The sequence below is a fragment of the Diadema setosum genome, chromosome 1 (assembly GCF_964275005.1).
Source record: "Diadema setosum chromosome 1, eeDiaSeto1, whole genome shotgun sequence".
Taxonomy (NCBI): Eukaryota; Metazoa; Echinodermata; class Echinoidea; order Diadematoida; family Diadematidae; genus Diadema; species Diadema setosum.
Window position 1 is genome coordinate 24442726 of NC_092685.1, and position 23461 is coordinate 24466186.

General features: G+C 38.0%; 1 protein-coding gene across 1 annotated transcript in view; it reads left to right on the plus strand.

Annotated features, from left to right (window-relative positions):
• Positions 1–23461, plus strand: part of LOC140227079 (molybdenum cofactor biosynthesis protein 1-like) — a 47455-nt gene that overhangs the window by 13897 nt on the left and 10097 nt on the right. Inside the window, exon 6 of the mRNA XM_072307545.1 lies at positions 18239–18372. Within this exon, the coding sequence (XP_072163646.1) occupies positions 18239–18372 (134 nt within the window). The remainder of the gene's footprint in view (positions 1–18238; positions 18373–23461) is intronic.

Genomic DNA, 23461 nt, shown 5'->3' on the forward strand with positions numbered 1-23461 from the left:
CACAGTAACTGGCAGTCACTGTTCATGGTTTGTGACTGATTAATCCATGCTGCTTCGACATCTGATACTCTTTTATGCTGTTGGTATGATTAATGAATAACTCTCTGCATTATTCAAAACTGATGATGAGTGAGACCGATGAGTAAAATTTTGTATGCAAATTTGCTGTTTTTCTGTGGAATGCCTGTGAAGTACAGTTGAACCTCTCTTATCCGGCCTCCCTTTATCCGGATCTCTCTATTATCCGGACGCAATCTCGCCATGATTTTTTTTTTTTTTTTTTTTTATTACGGGAGGAAAGGGGGATTCCCAACTCCTTGAGAACTCATACACAAACACACATGAATTACATATACTTGATACATTTCTTAATAGTTATTTAGGTAAATAATCCCAAGAATTTATAAAAGAATATGATTTCATTCTTGCAAACACGAACCTCTATTTTGGGGTCTGTTACTGAGTGTAACAATGAAAAGGTTGCAGTATACACATTACTACATGTGGTACTACAATGGGCTACTGTATACTGTGTATGTACATTATGTACATGTATAAAGCATTGAGTCTCCCGTATCCGGCCAAATCCCTTATCCGGATGAGCCCCGGTCCCGACTTGTCCGGATACGAGAGGTTCAACTGTAGTATTTCACGTTGCCTTAATCCATTGAGGATGAGCTGATTTTGCTATAACACACATTTCCCATAGAGGCCTGCCCAAGTATACTTAGCACTAGTCTTCAACGGGTTAAGAAGTAGTAGCACACATTGTCCATAAGAGGATCGGTGTCCATTGTGGGTTATTGAAGATGGGTATTTTGTATACATTTATCTCATGTCCTTGTCAGCAAAAAACAAGAACAAAACAAGACAACACATGCAAAATAGGATTGTTATTTTAGCATACACACTGCACAGCTTTTTATTCATAAGTTTGTGATGAGTTCGTGACATTATCGGATGACACAAACGTTAAACTCTGCACTTTGCTTTCAAAGATTGGATGAGAGTAAAATTTATAGGATGTCATAAAAAAAAATTTCATTCTGCTTCAGTGGATCCTAAGTGTATATTGACCGGCTTGTAAACTTTTGTCGTGAGAAACATCGTAGGATATGGACATATTGGGAAATGTGACCCACTTTTGTAGAGGGTACCTGTGGATCAAATGTGTTGTACTTTGCACATATCACTCCCTGCTGTTGGAGATTTGTGGTCTGTTTTGTAGGTCTGCTTTTGTTTTTCCAACTGTTCTTTCATTCTTGCCAATACCTTAAATCAAGGTCTGGTGTATGGCAACCGGATAAAAGAATCACATTTGATCTTAAAGGGACTGTGCAGTACTTGTTGAGATATGGATTCAGCTTGTAACGTTTTGTGAGATATTTAGAAACCACTCTATGAAATGTTAAAGTGCATACAATTCTATTAAAAGTTTATTTGATGAAAATCGGTTTTGAAGTGACTGAGATATATCTAAAAACAAGGTAAAACAAAAAGGTCCTAATAAAAGTCGTGGCCTGTCAATTTTATTAGGATGGCTATTTTGGATATATATCTCAGCTATTCCTTGTAGTAGAGCAGATAAGCCGAAGAATTGTGCAAAATTTGACTAAAGCATGAAACTTTCACCATTGTTAGTACATGCTATAAGATTAATTTTAAGATCGGGAGGTAAGTCTGAATTGACCTCTGATGACCTCTAGAGGTCAATGACCTCAAAATCTAAGAAAATTGATATTTTGCGTCATTGGTTAATGATAAACACAGTAATGATGTACTAAAACTTAATATTTGTCACAGTGAAATTGTCTTTATGTTCCACAGAGCCCTGAGAGGTTTCTACCTTTGACCTCTGATGACCTCCAGAGGTCAATGACCTCAAAATGTCAGAAAATTGATATTTTAATGCGTCACTCATAACTGAAACACGATAATTATGTACTAAAAACTAATTTTTGTAAGAGGAATTGCCTCAATGTTCCACTGAGCCTTTCGAGTCAGATTTCTACCTTTAACCTCTGATGACCTCAGATGACCTATGATGAGGCCAATGACCTCAAAATGTCAGAACATTGATATTTGGTGCAATTGGTTGATGACAAACATGATTTAGATGTTATATTCATTTGTATTACAATTGAATTGTTTTCCTATTCCACAGAGCAAGAGAAATTACTCACGTGTCTCTACCTTTGACCTCTGAGGAAGGTGACAGGTCAATGACCTCAAATATCAGAATATTGATATTCTATGTATAGTCAATGGTCAACTTTGTAATACCCGATGTACAATCATTTATGCTATAATAGAAGAATCTTGTCATTCCATGGAACATTGGTCATTAGCCTGTGCATTATATCCAACTTTGACCTCTCAGGACAATGAGAGGTCACTTAGGTCACATGTGTAGGCTTACCTGTATTGATGATTGGCTTCATTGGTGTAATCGTAAATGCTTAATCATGTACAAATCACGCACTGATGTTTTGATCAAAGTATGTATGCATATTCCACAGAGCATTGGTTTATAGTAACAGGTCTCTGAAATGTGAGAGGTCAATTACTTCAGAAATAAGCTTAAGTTTCTTGAGTGATGGCAGTGACCTAAACTACAACTGTTATGTTTGGGTTATTTATGTAGACTAGCAAATATAGGAAAATATGGCCATTATCTCGACACTCGAGGGAAACAAGGCCCACGAGACTGATATACAGAGTGTTTAATCTATTCAGTGTAAGTCTCATAGATCTTTTCCCCCATTTGTCGGACTCATTATGGGACTGGTTTGCCAAAGTGTCAAGCTCATGGGCAATATTTGCATAGTTTCCAGCTGGTGGGCCTGTATTGGCCAGTGTAAAGCTGGTGGGTTGTTACAGTATGACTGCAATGAATGACTCATGGTCCTGGAGTATACAGTCCACAGCTGCGACATCATGGACCATCTTGAAAACTTCGACATACTGTGAGGCCCAACATGCATTCCACATGAAGCAATCCTGTGTATTGCAACTAGCTATTGCCATCCGAGACCTACCCAGGGAATAGATAAGCATTCATGGCAAACCATGGAGAAAGCGGATTGTGCAAAATATTTTGGAGTTCCAATAGGAGGCTCAGCTGGAATCAAATCGCCACAGCAGCTTAAAAAGGTTATACTTCAACCAAAGACTCTCTCCAGACGAAGATACGAGTATCATAAAGTTCAGGTGTTTTGCTACTCCATGCCGCTCAGGACTGTCCTGGAATATGCATGCATCATCTGGGATCCATTCACCCAGGTGAAACATCATGAAGTTTGGAATGATCCAGAGAAGATATGCACTCTTTAGCTGCAATGACCATCATATGCAAAACAAGCAGTGTTACAGCCACACTTGAAAAACAAAACAAAGCAAAACAAAACAAAACTACAATGGCAATCCCTGTAAGAAAGTACAGCTGAGGCAAATTCAGCGATGATGTTCTGCATCAAGAACCCCACAATATTCACTCCGCGGGAAGTTGTGGCTCTATTGCTGCATTCTTCAAAAAGGGCAAATGACCAAAAATGTCAGGCATCATTTGCAAGAACATAAAGTAGGCCAACTCCCAAAAAAGGTGGCGGCTACTCTCGGCCACTGTCTCTTGTATCTCTTTGAAACACTTCAGGAGAGAGATACTCAATATTCAGCTCTGTTATTAAAGATACATATGTCTCTCTTGTTGTTTTTGCATTTGTTTGTTGTTTTTTGCTTCATATAGCTCTTTGGATACCTTCTTTAACCAATTAAGAAAAGGCTCCATGGCAGAATATTACAAGATTACACAGTATAATGAAGAAGAAGAAGAAGAAGAAGAAGAAGAAGAAGAAGAAGAAGAAGAAGAAGGAGAGTAGGAAACGAGATCTGCTGTCAATGATGCAGAGCCAATACCAATCAGTTCCATGGCAGATCTTAGTCGGCACTGCAAAGGTTTGGATGTCTCTCTCTGTTGACAAAGGATATTCTAAAGCTCCAAGTAAGTCCATGGGGTGGTTTACATTGTCTGGGCATAGAGGGTTGGGTTGGGTATATGAGGATATGATGCTTTGTTATAACAATTAGGTCTGAGATATCTATTTTTTTATGTTTGTTTTGACCATCCCGCATGGATCTCCAACGAAAAGGAATGATAATGTGTTAGACCCAGCCGCCACCGTGTTTTTTCAATAGATTTTGATATTACAGTGTAGTTGAGAAAAAAGTAACCGCTCATTGTCCTAGATGGAAGTCAAAATTGAACTGTGTGTGGAATACTCTGCATACAATTTTGGACACACACACACACACACACACACAAAATGCATTTTTTTTTAAATATAATTATTATTTCATAAGCAGCTGGCCATTACAAACCAATGAGACCAGACATCAATATTCTTACATTTTGATGCATATCTTTCAATATCCTCCAGGGGTCAGAGGATCATTGCTAATGTTCATGTGAAATGAGTACACGCCTTTTGAATTGCTCACTTTATTGCTATAGAAATACATAATATGTGCATCATGTCAATCATTAAATATTGTATCAGTTTCATTTTCATTTTCAGTCTTGGATTATTTTTTCTATGTACAAATAAAATCGTGGCAAAGTAAACAACTTTCACATCAAAATATAAACGAAAATACTAAAAAAGAAATAGATGTAATAACGTGCAAGGCAAATACCAGGCCTACATCATCTTAAGGTATACAGGTGAAGGAAATCACCTTATTGATAAACAATTAACTTGACTGGGATAGCGACCACTGAACAATATTGTTTCTTAAAACTCTCTCTTCTTTTCAACAAGTGGAATAAAACACATGCACATACTGGGGCATCAGTTTGGAGGAGGGGTGGGGTGGTGGCAGGGATAGTTGACCCCCACCCCATTAAATTCTGAGATGTGAACTATGTTTTGTTGTTGTTAGTTTTTGTTGTTTGATGTTTTTTGCTTTTTAGACAGAAAACTGCCCAAGTTTTTCACTTTAAGTGTGCATCGGATTGTTAAAATTTAATTCTGAAATGCAAAATCTCCCTTCTGTGAGAGGGGATATCTCCTTTCGATAGACTCCTTCCCCCTGCTTGGTTCCTTCCACAGATATAACATACTTTGGGGAATGATAATTTCCCTTATTCTATGAAAAATGTTTTTAAGAGATATTTTTATTTGAATTCCAGAGATGAAAAGGCTTTCCTATATACATTATGCACGATTGTTCATTTTGGAGGGCAAGAGGCATTTGCCCCGCCTCCCGAGAAAATATGGGAGGGGGAATGGTGGGGACATATAACTTTGCCTCCAAGTATTTCCTGAGATTGAGATTTTTTTTCTTCACTTTTTTGACAGAAAATGAATTGTCACTGAACATTTCAGCTATAGTATGCACCAGATTAAAAGGCAGAATCTCCTTTGCATACCCCCTCCCCCACACTATCTTTCGTTATGTCCCCTTCCATATACGCTCAGTGCTTTTGTCCCATTTTTTGTTCTATATCATCACAAAGTATGTACTAGATCTTTAATTTCAGTTCCGACATATTAAAGAAAATCCATCTTGTTGGAGGGGGTAGTGTATCTTTCAATTAACAATCCCTCCTCGGTTTCTACCCTTAGATTTGGTACACTCCTTTTACTGATAATTTCCCAAATATTCCATCATAAATGTGCATACTAGATTTTTTTTTTACATTTCTATTCTTACTGCAAAGGCTCCCTCGCATGGGAAGGATTGGGGGACAGCCCCTTTCATACCCTCCTCTCGCTGTATCAACCTCTCCTCCATGCATTGATTATGGCTACACATTTGGGTATGGACTTTTTTTTTTTCAAAATGGTAGTTCAACCAAGAGTGGCACGAGATCATTGAATCCATGCAAACAAAAGAATGCAAAAGCTCCATAATGTGGGAGGGGGATACCTCCACCCACATCCTTCTGTCGATTGGTCTTCCTCCATAGATAGCTGACTTACTACACCTTTTTGATACAATTTCGAGGTATTCCTTCAAAAGTGCCTGTGTGCCAGGTCGTTGAATCTCATTTCTCAAAATACAAGAGCTCTGTCGAATGGGAGTGGAATACCCTACCCTCGCCAACGCTGCGCTTGCTGGGTTCCCATCCATATAGACTTGGTACACCTTGGTGATCCATAATTTTCCAAATATTCCCCAAAACGTATGCATCAGATTCTTAAAAAAAAAAAAAAAAAAAAAAACTTCGTCTTTGGGAGGAGGGTAGGTGAGATGCGCCCACACCCCATCAACTTCCGTATAAGTGATGACGCACACATTAAACAAGAGCTACACTGAATCACTGATTTCAGGTCTAAACCTGCAAAAATCCAATCCCCCACCCACATCCTCCCCCTCCCCCTCCGCTTCATTCCTTTGCACTATGAACTTATGCTTTTAAATATTTTCCAATTCCCCCCCCCCCCACGTGAAAACAGATCGACACCCCTTGCTCTGTGCACATACCCGACTTAGATGATTACCTGAAAAGTTCTGCGGAATGAGTAGCCACTTTTTTGGTAACAGAAATGCATGGTTTATAAGCCCTACATTATAAACAATTATTAACTATTAATTATCGCAATATCAATATTAACATCCTCACATTTCATTCGCGTTATTTGACCTTGTGTGATTTTCATAGGTGAACGGTAATGGCTCGTTAATAAACAGGGCCTACGAGTGCTCTCTAAAACATCATCATGTTTACCATTGATGATGCCAAACTATTCTGATACTTTGAGGTCATTGACCTCTCGAGATCATCAGAGGTCAAAGGCAGAAACTAGTCTGTGTGCCTTGGAATATGAAGACGATGTCATTGTACACAGATATGCTTGTTTTGTACATCTTTACCATGTTTGACCTTTCACCAATGATGTCATGCTTCAATATTCTGATATTCTGAGGTCATTGACCTCTCAAGGTCATCAGAGGTCAAAGGTAGAAACCTGTCTGCTCTTTAGAATATGAAGACAATTTCATTGTAAGACAGATATGCTTGTTTTGTACATCTTAACAATGGTTACCATTAACCAATGACATCACAGATCAATATAATATTTTGAGGTCATTGACCTCCAAAGGTCATCAGAGGTCAAAGGTTAAAACCTGTCAATGCTCTGTGGAATCAGAAAATGGTTTCCCTGAAGTATAGATGCCTGTTTAGTTAATCATAACCACATATATCATTCACAAATGTCTAAAAACATCGATATTTTGATATTTAAAGTTCATTGACCTCTGGAGGTCATCAGAGGTCAAAGGTAAAAACCTGTCAGTGCTCTGTTGAATCTGGAAATGATTTCTCTGTGGTATAAATGCATGTTTAGTGCAACATAACCACATATATCATTTGCAAATGTCTAAAAACATCGATTTTCTGATATCTAAAGTACATTGACCTCTGGAGGTCATCAGAGGTCAAATCAGACTTACCTCCCGATCTTAAAATAAATCTTATGGTATGTACTAACACTGGTGAAAGTTTCATGCTTTAGTCAAATTTTGCACAATTCATGTGATTTTGAGGGCTTATCTGCTCTACTATTGGCCAATTTTTCATCAAATAAATGCTGAATCCTTACTGAAATTACATGCTCATTCATATTTCATCAGAGATTTCTCATTTTCTCACCCAAAAATGTTATAAACCTGAACCCTCACCTCAACCAGTACTGCACAGTCCCTTTAAGTGTCTTGTTGAACAATATTATTATCTTGTGATGGATGTAACTGATTTTCCTAGTGAAACCATAGTTCTATAATCTATTTGTAAAAACCTCACAGTCTCCGTTAAAATTTGTGTGTACACTGTAGTTTAGCTTCATACACAGTATCAAGTTTACATGCAGCCTCTTGAAATAGCAAGTTGAGATTTAAGTATGGAAATGTGTGTAAATTTGTACTTTATGTTGTCAGAGTGTCTCGATGAGTTTCCTCCATTTACAATCTTAAAGGCTCACAGGATTAGATTTGTAGCAATCTCATAAATCTGTCATTCAATGTGTGGCTTATAATCAAAGTGTGTTGTTACAGTACAATATCATTGGCTGTTGGTCAACATTTGTTGTGTAACCTGTTGCAAATGTTTCATATGTGTGAAGAACAGGAGTCATATTGCTGTTTCGTGAATTTTGCAACAAGCCAACAAAATCGCTGCCTACCTTGTATGTTCATTGACTGCTTTGCAAAAAAGCATCTGAAAATTTTTCCATCACTAGTTGGGGGAACATTTGTAGTGCTGGCTGACTGGGGCTGTGTTGGAGATTGCTTATTTCAACAAATTTTATACACTTTAGTAGAAAAAAGGAATTAATAGATCAAAATGAGCTGGAAAAAAAATCCACTAGATTTTGAGGAAGACAATAGAATGACAATAAAAAAAAAAAATAAAGAAGTCATAATACACCATGCCAAATTTGGGAGAATTGGGTGGTTTGTCAATCATGAACCTAATAAATCACTCAAATATTCATAAATCCTTCACTTCAGCCAATATCTTTGTGGGAAAATGTTGCACAAACAGGACTAGAGTTGTATAATTGATGACTAATATTGGATCCTTGAGGTCACTCACATTTTTAATTTTTGTCTCTTTTTTTTTTTAAACTCATGCTCACATGTAAGATGACTTTGGAGATGTTTGAATGAGACTTGGAGATGTTTGAATGAGACTTGTATGCAACTTTAAGTCATTTTTTAGTGCCAAAGTCATTCAGATGTACATGTGAAGTGATGCCTTAACTCCACATAGATCTTTAAGTTACCGTACATACAACTTTGTTGGACTGGTTTAAAAGCAGCTGAGAAACATCTGTTTTGCTCAATGTTTAGACTGGACCACATGAACAGATGTTATTGAAAGTGAACAATGTCAAACATTGCATTAGTGCAACTTTGTGAACCTACCCCAGAGACAGCACTTAGTCAAAGTCATTAATTTTGACCCAAATTTGACTCAGTGATATTGACCTTGGCACATGAGCAGATGTTGAAGTGTAGGAGATCAGTCATAAATGGGAACAGTGTGATGAGAATGTGTAATGTCACATAAATTTGCTGAAGCATACATTTGTAGATGTGAAAGAAATATCTATCCAATTCATAAAGTTGATGTATTGTTCATGCCGTGTAGACAAATATGTACAGGCTATGTAAATAATGTTAAGTTTGCGGATGATTTATGGTTATGTTCCACTTATTCAGCTTTTGAGTGATTAACACATATTTAATACAAAAGATAAAGCGTATCTTTTCAGCTCGCAATTAAATGAATATAAATTGGAATTTACAAGTACATTGCAATCCCTGCCAGTGTGGCAAGAGGATAGTTACTTGAGCTTTGAAGTAAAGGAACTCAGCATACAATCGTAGATCTGTGTTTGCCTTTCGATAACCCTCACCAAATTATAGGTGTGAAAACTTTGTGATTCACTTCTGCCAAGAGTCTTGATACATTTCATGTTCTTCTTTTCTATGAAGTGGGGGTAAACATAGGGATTTTAAATCATATCTATGAGGTGATCAGCTAGGAAGCTTGAAGTGAATGCAAAGGACACCTCCAAAGTGTTGGTTTTATGAACATTGACAGCAGAATATTGGCATACAAAGAACAAGAATCAACAACTGTACACTGTGGCCTTTTAACTTAGAGTACAGATAATTTCGCATGACTTTTGATCAGGCATTTTAGTGAGTTGGTAATTTTGTGCTTTATGGTCTTCTCATCATCAAGAACATACCATAAATGTTCTGAGAAAATTTTGACTTTGACAAATTGTTTTGTTAAGATATTGCTTGAATTAAGATCAAATCTCTCACGAAAAAAGTACAAGTATTATGGCATCAGGGCTCTACTACAAGGTAATAGTCGCTCTAATTTTGCAACTCTAGAATATTTACCTTAGATAGTGTGTGCCGAGCAAATGTTTGTGTGAATCATTTTTGTCAAATTTTAACTCATTCTTATTCTTGTGATTGAGGGTCTATTCTCAAAATCATATTATGCATTTAGGTTACAATATTGAGCTATTGTACATGTATTCCTCCCCCCCCCCAAAAAAAAAGATAGATTACATTAAAAGGTAATAGATAAAAAAAAAAGATAATTAAATTGTTTTGCTAGGAAAAGACAGACTTTAATTTGTTTGAAGAGAGAAAGTGTCATGAGATACAAATATGTTTTTTAAACTACTCCATTGACTGTAGAGTTAAACTTGTTGCAAAATGCAGTGGTGGGCAAAATGGCTCTTGTGACAACTGACTTTGCTTAAAGTGAGGCAGTCCTCACGAATTAAAAAAATATCTATGTTGTTGTTGGTACCTCCAATGAGCTACTTTCACCAAAAACAAACTTTCAAATCACCAAATAAGCTCGTAAATTTTTGTTGAAAAATTGTGAATCTGCATGGTGAATATGCTAATGAGCAAGTCTTGGCGGAGAGTCCGACGTCACCGAGGTACAACTCTTCCCAGCCATGTTCTGCTCGTTATGCGTACGCTAATTGTTACTCGGATGCATGAAGAAGGCGATGGGTACTAGTATTTGACATTGTTTTTACGTACTGTGTGTGTGTGTGTGGGTGTGTGTGTGTATGTATTGCGTATTGTATATTCGCACAGTACACCTGTGGACGGCACTACAGTACTAAGATCTACAGTAGATACCCCGGTTGCGTTTGCCCTTCCAGTCTATCACAGCGCAGTCGGCCCTGTCGCCGCGCATGCAGTTACTGTATACTTTTGACATGGACAGGCAGGCTGTGGCCCTCGATTATAAGCCGAGAAAACTGAAGCTAGCTAGATGCAATCCCGACCACATTCGCTCATATGAGTTATAAAACAGAAACACCTCGAGCATCGACCTCGAAGAGAACCGAGGAAAGGAAGCGTAAATGTTAGAGAGGTAAGGAAAGTGGCTAGCTACTAGTAGGCCTATGTGTCATTTACGGTGGGGCTGCAGCCGGGGTTGGACTGCGGTACAGTGCCACTGCAAGTGCCGACTGGACCTGCGCGGCAAAGTGGAGCGAAATCATATTCCTGCAGTCCCCTGTTTTTACCCTGCCCGGTAGAGGTCATATTCGTTTGATATCTGAGTACTTACAGAAATATCGAGATAGAAACAATATTTCCTTTGAAGAATTCGAGTCTCTTATGCCCAGGTAATCTTCGGTCTGAACGCCAAACTCAGCTACATGGAGTACTGTGTACATTAGTATGATAAGAATTCGCTCGCGAGAGTGGTTTGTACGCAAAGTAGTACGCAACACGGACAGAAGCTAGAAATGGACCGTGCCTATTTGATGTCAAGTACATGGTATATTTGATTTTAAAATATTTATAAATTTATGTTTACAATATTAATTTACATAAATTGTACATAACTAAGCTTGAAATATTTTGTTTAGAATAATAAAATCACATATTTTCACATTTTATGATAATATTACAACTGATCATTTGAACACTTTGAAGATTTACATATTATTTCATATCTATATACCCCAGTGTTTCATTAGAAAAAAGACCATGGATGATCGATGGCTCAATTTTATGAAGGGGAAAAATATGATGGTTCATGATGTGACGAGAAAGAAGCCATACAAGATTCACTTTCTCCATTTCCATTCTGTGTTGATATCACATTTGGGAAAGTAATGGGGGCAGATACTGTGCGATGAGTCGTACTTTTATGCGAGCCGAGAAAACTTGGTCAATCATGCGCCCGTGGGGAGGAAATATTGGGTCATGAGTAGACCCTGGAGGAGTCCATTAATGTTCCAAAGTGTATAACAAAAATAAGTTCTTCCGAGATGTCATTTCTCTCTCTGGCACTTGTCACGCAGCATTTCCAATTTCCTCCCTGCATATTGACGAGTGCGGCTGTGCAAATTTACGCGATCATCACGAGTTGTCGTGGGACACGTGAAATGAGCGCCGCAGGCTAGGTTGCTTCACCAGTTGTTATATCACGTCCCATTACCCAAAATGACAAGTGGAATGATCGCTGCATGTGTGTGTATGGGGAGGGGGGGTGGGATGAAATGTCCACAGAGTGCCTGGGTATGGTTACTGTCGATGGCCATTTTTTTTTTTTGGGGGGGGGAGGGATGGAGGATTATTGACTTTTGTCCTTGTTTGATGTCTTCTTGTGTTTCAGCTTATGATAAAAGTTTGTAGGTTATTAGATAAGTGGGTGTTTAGGGTGAAAAGGGTTAATTTTTGTCCAGTAATGACTGAATGATAATCATCTGAAAAATGTGTGATAGAGTAAATGTAATCTGGAGTCGATTGAAGAACAGAGTGCACCACTTTTCATTTCATGTTTGATTATTGATTAGCATTGCAAGAGTAGAGCTGGCAGGTCCCAACTTGACCAGACATTATTAAAAAAAAAAGAAAAAAAAAAGGTCCTGGTTGCAATTACAACATGTGTATGTTAAAGAGCTTTTATATTCATATCCATTATAGACTATATGCTTTGTGGGATTTTAATTTTCCATGAGTCGACCGATATTCAGAAAATAAGCAATTCACAAAAGTGAAATTTCCTGTCATGAAAGAAATACAGCATAATATAATATTAGTATAGTAGGAAATCACTAGTTTTTCTCTGAATGGGACTGATACTGATTTCTCGTTCCATTGATTTCATTGCTGATTCAACTACTCATAAAATCGTCCTTCCAAGTCCTGACTCAATGAATATCATGCATGAAAAAAATTGATCCATACAGTAATGTGTTCAACCTCACCTGGATGTGATGAAAATAGGGTGCTGTGTGTTATTCCAAAGGTTCGTTATTCTGAAGGTTCCTTAATTCGAAACACACAAATTCCCTACACCTAGAGGTTCGTTAATCCAAAAATGAAAAAGGGTTCATTAATATGAACATTTGTGGGGTTATTCCAAAGGTTCGTTATTCCGAAGGTTCATTAATCTGAAAATGAAATAGGGTTCGCTGTTTCGAAGGCTCATTTATTCGAAAATGAAATAGGATTTGTTATTCCGAAGGTTCGTTAATCTGAAAATGAAATAGGGTTCGTTATTTCGAAGGTTCGTTGATTCGAAAAATGAAATAGGGTCTGTAACGAACCTTCGAAATAACGAGCTTTGTTTCATTTTTCGGATTAACAAACCTTCGGAATAACGAACCTTATTTCATTTTCAGATTAATGAACCTTCGGAATAACAAACCTTATCACATTTTTGGATTAATGAACCTTCGGAATAACAAACCTTATCACATTTTCGGATTAATGAACCTTCGAAATAACGAATCTTCAGAATAACGAACCTTCGGAATAACGAATCTTCGGACTAAAGAACCTTCGGAATAACGAACCTTCGGACTAAAGAACCTTCGGAATAACGAACTGTAACCATGAAAATAATGACAAAGGGAAAATATAAGCACTTGCGTGGAATGTTATACAGATATTGCCCTTTTGGAGGGGTAATATACAAAGTGTAGCTCTTGACATCAACTGGGAGCAATATTATTCCAAAGAGATATTCTCCCCAGAGGACACAGAGCTGAGGGAAAATATTGTTTTGAGGGAAAATATTGTCTTGAGGGAAAAGTGTTAACTCCTGAGGAACTGTCAAGTGTTAACATCACTATTTAATATAGACAAGTCAAAATTTTATTTGTTACTGGTATATCATATGGTCATTGTAGCTATGCTTGTCATTTTAATTGTAACACCATCAGCAGCCAGTCAAATTCCCAAATTATATTACCTGATGTGACGTCACTGCTTTCAATATGACAGAATTAGATCCTCTCTGCATTAGTCACATGATTGCATTTTGACCAATCATTAGTCAGTATTTACCATCTGATACAAATTTGTGTCGCTTATTCTAGTGTTTTTATGCCTCCGCCACAAAGAGTCACTGGAGGCATTGTGTTTTTGGATTGTCCGTCGTTCCATAATCATTTTTGTGGATGACGTTACTTGAGATCTGTTTGAGGTATCCATAAACTTGGCATACTCATTATGTATACACCATGTATGAATGGAGGAAGCTGTGCCTATCAACTTTTTGGGTGTGCAAGCCCAAGGTCAAAGGTCAAGGTCAATGCTAAAATTTTACTATTCCCTTATATCTCATATTTTCATGAAACTTAATAGTATAGGACCTATGTATAGTGAATTAAGATTCTCTGGGGAAATTTTTGGCCGTAAGGTTAAAGATTGAGTAAAAATGCCAACTTTTCTCCCTCATAACTCAGAAATGGCCTAAGGTACATTGTCTCTTTATGAAACTTAGTACATAGGCCCTCAATGTACTATTGATTCTCTTCGTTTTGGGTCATGAGGTCATGAGGTCAATAATCAAGGGCCAAAGGTCAGGTTGAATGCTAAAATTATGTACTGTTTTGTGCTGAATTTACACTTTTTTCTCCATTCCCTGGAAATGGCTAAATGTATACAGTTGTAAATAGTGTGATTAGGCTTGGTATACACCTGTAAATTAGGCCAAAAAAAAAAAATTGTTGCATTGGCGTAACATGAGATTTTCAAATAGGGTCGGTCGGGCAGATTTTTTTTTTTTTTTTTTTTTGCTACCTGCATTTTACGTGTAAAACTCGTGCTCAGCTCGGTAAACAGTTACAACTGCTGCACTGAATGTGCTGTGTTCATCTATTCTACAAATCATTTATGAGGCCGATATTACTGGAATTATACCCCTTCACAGAATTTAAAGATGTTGAAATCCCTATCCTGAATGTTTTCACTTCATATTTTACTATTTTGACTTAGATAAGATAGATGCAAATTGACCCATATGTACGATCTTTTCATCGCACACGGCGATCTCTATTACAGTCCCACATATACAGATTCATGTAAGTTCTCCACACAAGAAACCTACGGCAAAACTGTGCACAATACATCGCAGTCTGAATGCTACGTATACACTGAATTAATAGAGTACGTGTCTATGTGTACGTGTCGTGTTGGAAACAGATGATGTACTGATCAAGGAAGGCTTATGCGAGGCGCTAGATCTCTCCCTCGTACATCCGATATTCCCAGAGCCGTTTCCACTTCCGGGTTTGTGCGATCGCGATCGCAATCAACAAGATATTTGATATCGATAGCAAAAAAATAATAAAAAAACATGGGGTCGGCGGAATTTCTAGGGTCGGGCGGGTTACGCCAATGCAACAATTTTTTTTTTTTGGCCTTACCGCACAGTGATTTTGTCAGAACGTGTTGGGCCACGAGGTCAAAAGTCAAGTGAATATACAATGTATGCTAAAGTTTCACCTGTTTTTCATATTTTGAAAATGGCTCAAAATATTGTCATGAAGATTGCATATGATTACCAGGCATTCTATATCATTTGCCATCCATGTGAAATTGTTGTCTCACATCAGCAATATGTACTGTACACCTATTAGGAAAATAATGCAATATGGCAGAGGCATACCAGTTGCCATGGCAACATTTCTAGTTGTCTACTGTATCAGTGTCACACATTGTAGTGCTGCTGAAGAAAAGCACCAAAGGAGTCCGTCTCCACATGAGTACCGGTACATGTAAACGTTCGGTCCATAGTGTGCACTTTGTGACTACTAGGGTGCCAGGCAATATTTCTGGTGGAGCAGGATTTGGCATGACAACCTTCCCTTGCAGCACATCCCAGAGGGTATCTGTGCCACACCAGATTGTTGAGATAGTTCGAATATTACTCAACCAACCCTGCCTGGTCGAGGTGTAGCCCGTTCATCCTGTATGGATTCCGTTCCCGCCATATCAAATGTTGTCTGCTACCCTGGGAGAAAAGGGCAAAATCATCTCCAGCACTTACTCGTGCCGTCATCTGCACAGATGTTCCTCCAATCTAATACAGAGTGATTACCTGGGTGTTTATTCACTGGGGAGGGGATGATGTTGTTGATGTCTTTCCACTTGAGGTCCGTTACGATGTTGGTTAATCAATAGAGTAGTTCTTGTTGGGCTTGAAAACTCTCAAAATTAGGGTAAAGGTTCAGGGTGCTACATAACTTTTTGTTACCACTTCCCCAGTCGGGCAAGCAGATTTTCAAATTGTTGCAGAATACTTGCCTGAACATGAATTTTACTTGCCCGAAAAGAAAGTCCAAAGATATAAGAAAATGATAGAAAATCACTTGTAAAGCTAAGGGCTTGATAAAACCCACAAATTTGAATAAACAGCACATGTGGGGAGTAACAACTTGGTTCGATAGAGTGTTAGTGTTGGATTGATGGGACTTGATGATGGCTTCAAAACTTTTTACTTGCCCAATTCGGGCAAGCATTTTTTCTCATTGTTCCAAAACACTTGCCCGACTTTGATTTTTACTTGCCCCGGGCAATCGGGCAAGTGCTTATGTCGCACCCTGAAGTTGCCTAGCAACCCTACCAGGAGCATGAAAACTTTCAAATCAGAATTTGAAGTGTCTAGCTTTACACAAAACTTTGCAAGGTGTTGTGTAATTAGAATTTAACACACAATGCAGTAAACTTCCACAGTTACTTGTTGGACTTTCCTATCCACTTTTTGTTTAAAGCCCTTGCTGAATTACATTGTAGTAAACCAGGAATGCATAGTTTTTCCAGAAACTGTGATCTTTATTTTAGAATCTACAGTTTTCAGAGTAATCAGGACTTGCAGTGTATAACTTCGCAAGTTTTCATGTCACATTTTTTTTTTTTTTTTTTTTATAGCAATGAGAATTGCCCTAATGAATGATATGTAAGTAGTTAGGTGAAAGTACCGATATATTATACGAATAATTTATGAGTTGTGAGTGCATCAGGGCACGAATATCGCACGAGGCGCGAGATAAGCCACTGGTCTATTCAACAAGGCGCGTAGCGCCGCGTTGAATAGACCAGTGGCGAATCTCGCGCCGAGTGCGATATTACGTGCCCCAATGCACGAACAAAATCATAAATTATTCGTTTTATACAACACCTTGTCCACAATCACAGTACTAAATTAGTGACCGCCAACTCATGAAGGCCCAAAAATGTAACAATTAGGCCGAGAATTGTAAACCACCCTGTGTATACTGCTTGCAAACACTCGTCATGATTCCACCACACAGTCACAGGAATCACGAACTCTGCAGGGTCTATATCCATTCTACACTAACGTTAGATCGAGTTAGACCTGACTGTTAGGCCGATCTGAGATGTCGGTAGATCTATAGTAGTAGGTCTAGACTTTGTCTATTTCCAAAATGATTTTGTATAAAAACACAGAAAAATAATCAAATTACGGTTTCTCAACTTGAAATGAAGTCTTGATTTTGGGATCACTTTGGTCCACGTAGCAGATCAGAGTCAAAAGTAAAAACACAGCAGTAGATAAGGCCGCAATACATGCAACTAGCTAGGTAAGGTAGCTGCGCGTACACGTTAACGTTGCAGTACTCCGTGCGCCGCGCCGCGCCTGGTCTGTGAGACTTACCGGCAGCGCAGCGCAGCCGGCCAGCACGTAGTTTAATTTGCTGGCGCTTTGCTAGTGTGAGCCACAGAATTGGAACTCTACAGTGAGCGGCCGTGCAATAGTAGCCCCCTGCGAAGCCGTGCTATAGTACCTTCGAGCCGTTCAATAGGCCTATGCCAGGGGCCTATTGCATGGCTGTCACTCTCAATGAGTTTGATAGGTATTTTCTATTGAATGTCATGTGACATGTTCTTGGCCAATCACAATTCGACATCATTCAGAGGTGTTGTATAAATAATAATATGACATGAGGCTGCAGGGCAATAAAGTGGGTTGAGAGGAATTCAAATTAAAGCTGACCCTCTGGACAATTTGATTCAAAACTAGGTCACCACATGCAAACTGACTCAACGATTGTAGCAATAAAGAATGCTGGTTCTACTATTTCTTTTATGTTTCCTATCAAAGAAGAAAGTATTCTAGCCAATAAAAAAGCAAAAGATATTATGTGTCTTGCCTCATGGGATGGGCTGTAATATTCAATGCCATCAGACCATGGACCCTACGTGGTAGGGTCCATGGTTTATTGTTTTCTGTGGATTGCATGATGTAGATGTATGAATTTTCCAAAATGAAAATGGCATTTTGGATATGGGATTGGATCTCTCCTTTCTCAGGCAAGAGAAGCAACTTGTGTTGACTTCATTTCAGATGAAGCTGATTGGTCCTCACATCAAAATCAATTATTTTTTTCCTCTTCCTCCTCCTCTCTTTCTTCCCTAGGCTGGCACCTCGTGATGAAAGGAATAGAGGCAGCGCTGGATCTCGGTTACGACCCAGTAAAGTTGAACTGCGTGGTCATGCGCGGCCTCAACGAAGACGAGCTGTGTGACTTTGTGGCCCTCACTGAACACAAGGTTAGTAATTTGGGGGAGGAGGAGGAGGGGGAGGAGGTGGACAGGAAGAGGGGAGGGTGGGAAACATACTTACTGGAAGTGGAGCGGGGCAGCAGTGGCATTCAATTCTTGAGGAAACTTTGAGGAATGGCTAAAGAGAAAAGAAAACAAACCTGCCTACATTGATTGAATAAAAGTGTGATCAATGAATATGATATGAATAACATATGAAATAAAATATGGCATACTGTATAAGCTGTTATTTTCGCGGGGGTTTAATTTTTGCAAATTTCATGAATCACTGTTGGACTGCGAATTGTTGGCGAATTCACGAATCATTGTGGGACAATGCACGAAAATGTCACCATGTCCTAGAGTAATGATGCACGTGTGATGGCCTTGGTGTCAGCTTGCGAAAACAACATTATGCAAAAATGTCCATGATATCCTCATTTGCCAAAATATCCGTACATGAAAATAACAGCGTATACAATATGAATATGATGTATGAAAGGATGCATCATTCAGGATTATTAAGGAAAAGCTGATATCAATGTAGAAAGTCCATGTGACCAGGATTTTTTTTTTTTATATTAGAATGTTTATAATCAATGATTTAGGGAAATTTAGGGCATTTCCTTCAATGAAATGAAGCTGCATTACCAAATTGTGAACATAATTAGAGACTTCACCATGCTTTGTAAAATTGCAAGATTATGAAAAAAAAAAAATTAGTATGTGATAGACCTGAAAACTGCAAATAATGTGATAAAATTTATCAGCAACTAAATCGCGGTGAAGATTTGCCAATGTTACATTGTCATAAGTTCTACATTAAATATTGCATGTGTGTGCATTGTGCTTTTTAGCAGGTGTATTACACCCTAAACGAGAACATTAAGCCTTATAAGGTATTATTTACCATTTGCAGATGAAACAAAAACCCAGCTTTAGTGCTTCAAAATAGTTCTAAAATGTGAGTTTGGGATAGAAGCAACCAATGTAAAAGTTTGAATTAGTATAACCAATGTTTAATATTGCTAAATATTCAAAATGTGAACAATAGTTATAATAAAAATGTTTTTTGACCAAACCATCTGCAGTTAAGGTTTATTGAGAAAAATAGTGATATCTCCTTATATTTTAGACTTAATCGCAAAAATTTTATATGGTAGGATGTTTTGTGATACAACTAACCAACACATATGCATCAAAAGTGATATCTTGAAAATTTTTTTTTTTTAAATCACTGCTCCCAAAGGTAAACAGGACCTTTAAAGGACAGAGTAATTCGCATAGTTGTTCAGTCTTGTGACATCCATTCAGAAAGAGAGGAATTCATTAATATAAATGAAAATTAGAATGTGAGTCAATTTCCATATAACTATTATCTAAATCAGAGGGATTGGAATTGACTGCAGTAGATATGTAGACAGCATTTCGGACCTTACCAGTGAAGGACCCCTTTTGTGTACAATGATCATCGCTGCTGTACTAGATTGCGAAACACCCCAAAGTCATCGATACATCTTGTGCGTTGATGTAGTGAAAAACTCTTGTTTTTATCTGTGCTAATGAATCGTCATGGCGACAGCTTTACGTCACATTAAGTGGTTCATTTCTTTCCTCCCACTCAAAGTAATTGCCAGCAAGACAAAATAACACAATGTGACTCAGGTGGAGGATTAGGAAAAAAAATAAGTACTTTCTCATTTGAACTTTAAGCAAAGAAGATCTCTATGCTTGCAGAGAGAAATATTCTATTTATGCTCATGTGCTCTAAGTCTTCATCACATGACATAATGTATGTATTGAGCAAATATGCACGGTGCATTATGGTTTGAGATTTCAGGGTTATTACAGGTATGATATATATTTTGATGCAGCCTTCAAACTTGCAGATTAATATGGAAGAGAGCAATAACACGCACCTTTCAAATAATCATACGTTTTGTATGCTTTTAGTGGCATACTTTCCAAAGCACTCTGTAGTACCCTGACATACTGCAATCGGACTGTAAAGCATCATTTAACTAAGTGATAGAGTGCATCTAGACACTTGAAAACAAACACAAACAGCTATCACTTTCCGCTAAACTACTGCAAACATTGCCCCAAGATGAAGATCGAACAATCAAGGCTCCTCTGGGATACTCACTTACTGGCAGTGAATGTATCAATTGTATTCAGTCAATGCGATATATTACAGGGGCGGATCTAGGGAATTCTGTAAAGGGGAGGTTCCTTTACAAACTTAAAGGGGATGCACCCCCCCCCCCCCATTTTATTTCTTTTTATTTCTTTTCTGTTGACAAAAAATAAAGAGGGGGCGGTGCACCCCCTCTGGATCTGTCACTGCATTGCCATATATTTGCCATGGGTTGTATTTGTTGTTTTTTTTTCCTTCTCAAACAGAGGTGCTTCTCCAAGACTTGATAATTCTGCAAAGCTTTTGAGTATCGATTGATTACCTTTTGTAGGTTTTGAGTCCCTCATAAATGCTGAAGAATCTTTTTCATACAATATATGTGCAAGCACATAATCATCCAGCAAAGTAGCCACTTTACATTTGAGTAGTGAGTCATGCACAAGTATCTCTGCATTGTACAGATTGCTGAGGAGCAAATAATATTGATAAATTCATTTGTTTAGTAAGGTTTCTTACATGGCAGCATTCTCTCAAGTGTCGATACATGGCATAATAATTTCCACTTCTGTTTGAAGACATCAAAAACTCAGTTCTGGTCATTTTGGTACAAAATGGTGTGAGGCATGTATTGTAATCATTGTCATAAAGCACTTAATTTTACAATCATGCCACCCTCTACCCATCCCCCCCCCCCCCCCCCACCTTAAAAAAAAAAAGAAAGAGAAAAAAAGATGAACTGAACAGATACCATGGATCATAGTGTAATCTTGAGTAGATAACTAAATTCACATAAAGACCAAAACATTTGTGATCAAGTGGTAGGTATGTCAATAAAAATGAAATAAATCAGTTAGATACTATGTAAATCCTATTTGTTGTGTGTATACCTTATTATGCTGAACAGCTGTTCAAACAGGATAGGATATGGGTCTCAGTGAAGCTTGCTTTGTGTTATTTTTTTATATTCTTTTTAGTAATGGCTGCTGCAGCTAATCTGACATGCAATTACAAAATGCATTTATTGCACGAGTAATCATGCATAGTGCCATTTCTATAGTTTATTTCCATATAGCATTATTATCAAAACTCTAGCTGTGCTTAGAAACCACAATGTAATGCATTGTATGATAAATGACCATTTAGCTTTCAGTTGAGTGGTTGTAAATGTGTAGTGATATACAAATATTGGTGTGTATACAACTATTTCACAGCCCAGTTACAAATTTAAAGAGAAATAGTGAGAAAATCTTTCACAGGCAGTATTCTTTGAAAACTACACAAATGGGATGTGGGACCATGTATAATTAATGAGGTTTTTTTTTCTGAAAAGATGAAAAATTGTTAGTAAAACCTTTTTATGTTTGGAATCTCCAGTCTGTAGACTATTCTGATGCTAAAGGGAATTTTTGCAATTTTTTTAACTGCTTTCTAAAATGTTGACAGAACATCCTATTATCACCAATTCAATATTTGAGAGGGCTACAGTTTTACAAGGATTTCCTTTACTGCTACACAATGCATTGTGCCAATAACTGCAGTCTGACAAATATAACTACAGTCATGAGAAAAGTCGGATAACTGCAGCAGTATCTCGGATCTCCCCAGTTTTATGATTGCCAAAAATGTCCAGTCTGGCATAGATAAACTGTGGCTGTGTGATCCTGTGGTGTGTGTATATGTCCAGCCATCTTGTATTATTGATAGCCAGCGTTCAAAGGGACAAGGAAAAGGTCACAGTGGGAGTACTGGGAGGACAGACTCTTAGCCTCGCATTCCTTCACGGGGTTGCCTCCTTTGCTGGGGGACGGGATGCCTTTTTGCTCCTCCTGTCTCCTAGCTGAGCTCCTCTCCTTGTGAGTTTTCAGCATCTGCTGTGCTCGCTTCATGGGATGGTGTGGCCATGTTCCTATCATTTATTAAGTCAGGCATACCCATAGCATAGATAGACACCAATGAATAGATGGTCAGTGGACTGGCAGTTTGGGAGTAGAAAGTATGATGCTCTAAGCTATTCCTTTGTGATGGTGCTTGCAAAGTGTGATACTGGTTTTAGGTAGAAAGCGGTGTCTGGTGAATTCTTACAGCAATTCATGAAACTTTGCATAGATCTGTGCATTGTGTTCTCAGTATCATAGTGATGTCTCATTTGTGGAATACCATGAGGGTGGAGGGGGGGGGGGGGAGGTTGGAGGGAGTGCAAGCAGAATTGGCTAATTATTACATTATAGGGGATGGCTAGTAACTGATCAGTGGGAATCAGTGGGAATGCTGGGGGATGATTGTTCCAATCCTTATGGGATTCATTTAAGAGTACATTATATATCTGCTGTTATGTGAAAATTATTTGCTTCAGAATGGTCTCATATTCAAGTAATGTGCAGTTTAATCGCCCCGTCACTGTACAGGCATGCTAACCTGGAAACATTAAACTGCACATTACTTGAATATGAGACCATTCTGAAGCAAATAATATTTTCACACAACAATAGATGTATAATGTACTCTTAAATGAATCCCACAAGGACTGGAACAATCATCCCCAGCATTCCCACTGATTCCCGCTGATCAGTTACTATCCATCCCCTTTAAACTTTGGTTGTTAGCACATATGTTTATATTGACTAAGGACAAATTGTAATTATATATTCATTCATGGTTTATAACTAGTCAAAAAATAAAGAATAAAAAACCTAAGAATATTTTGGATATTATATCACATAGATGAATGAAAGAATATAAAGAAGGAAAGATGCATGTAGTAGAATGTATGTCTCCATTGGATAGAATGAACAGTTATCTTCATGAGACATTTGGACTAGTAATGCACTGAGATATTTGCAGTTAGGGTAACTTGGTTTTGTACTAAGCACAATATGTACTTAATGCAGTATTAAAAGAGAAGTGTGAGCACAGTAAGAAAGTTGATTGTCAGAAGCTTTAATGACTTTCTTCATTCTTTTT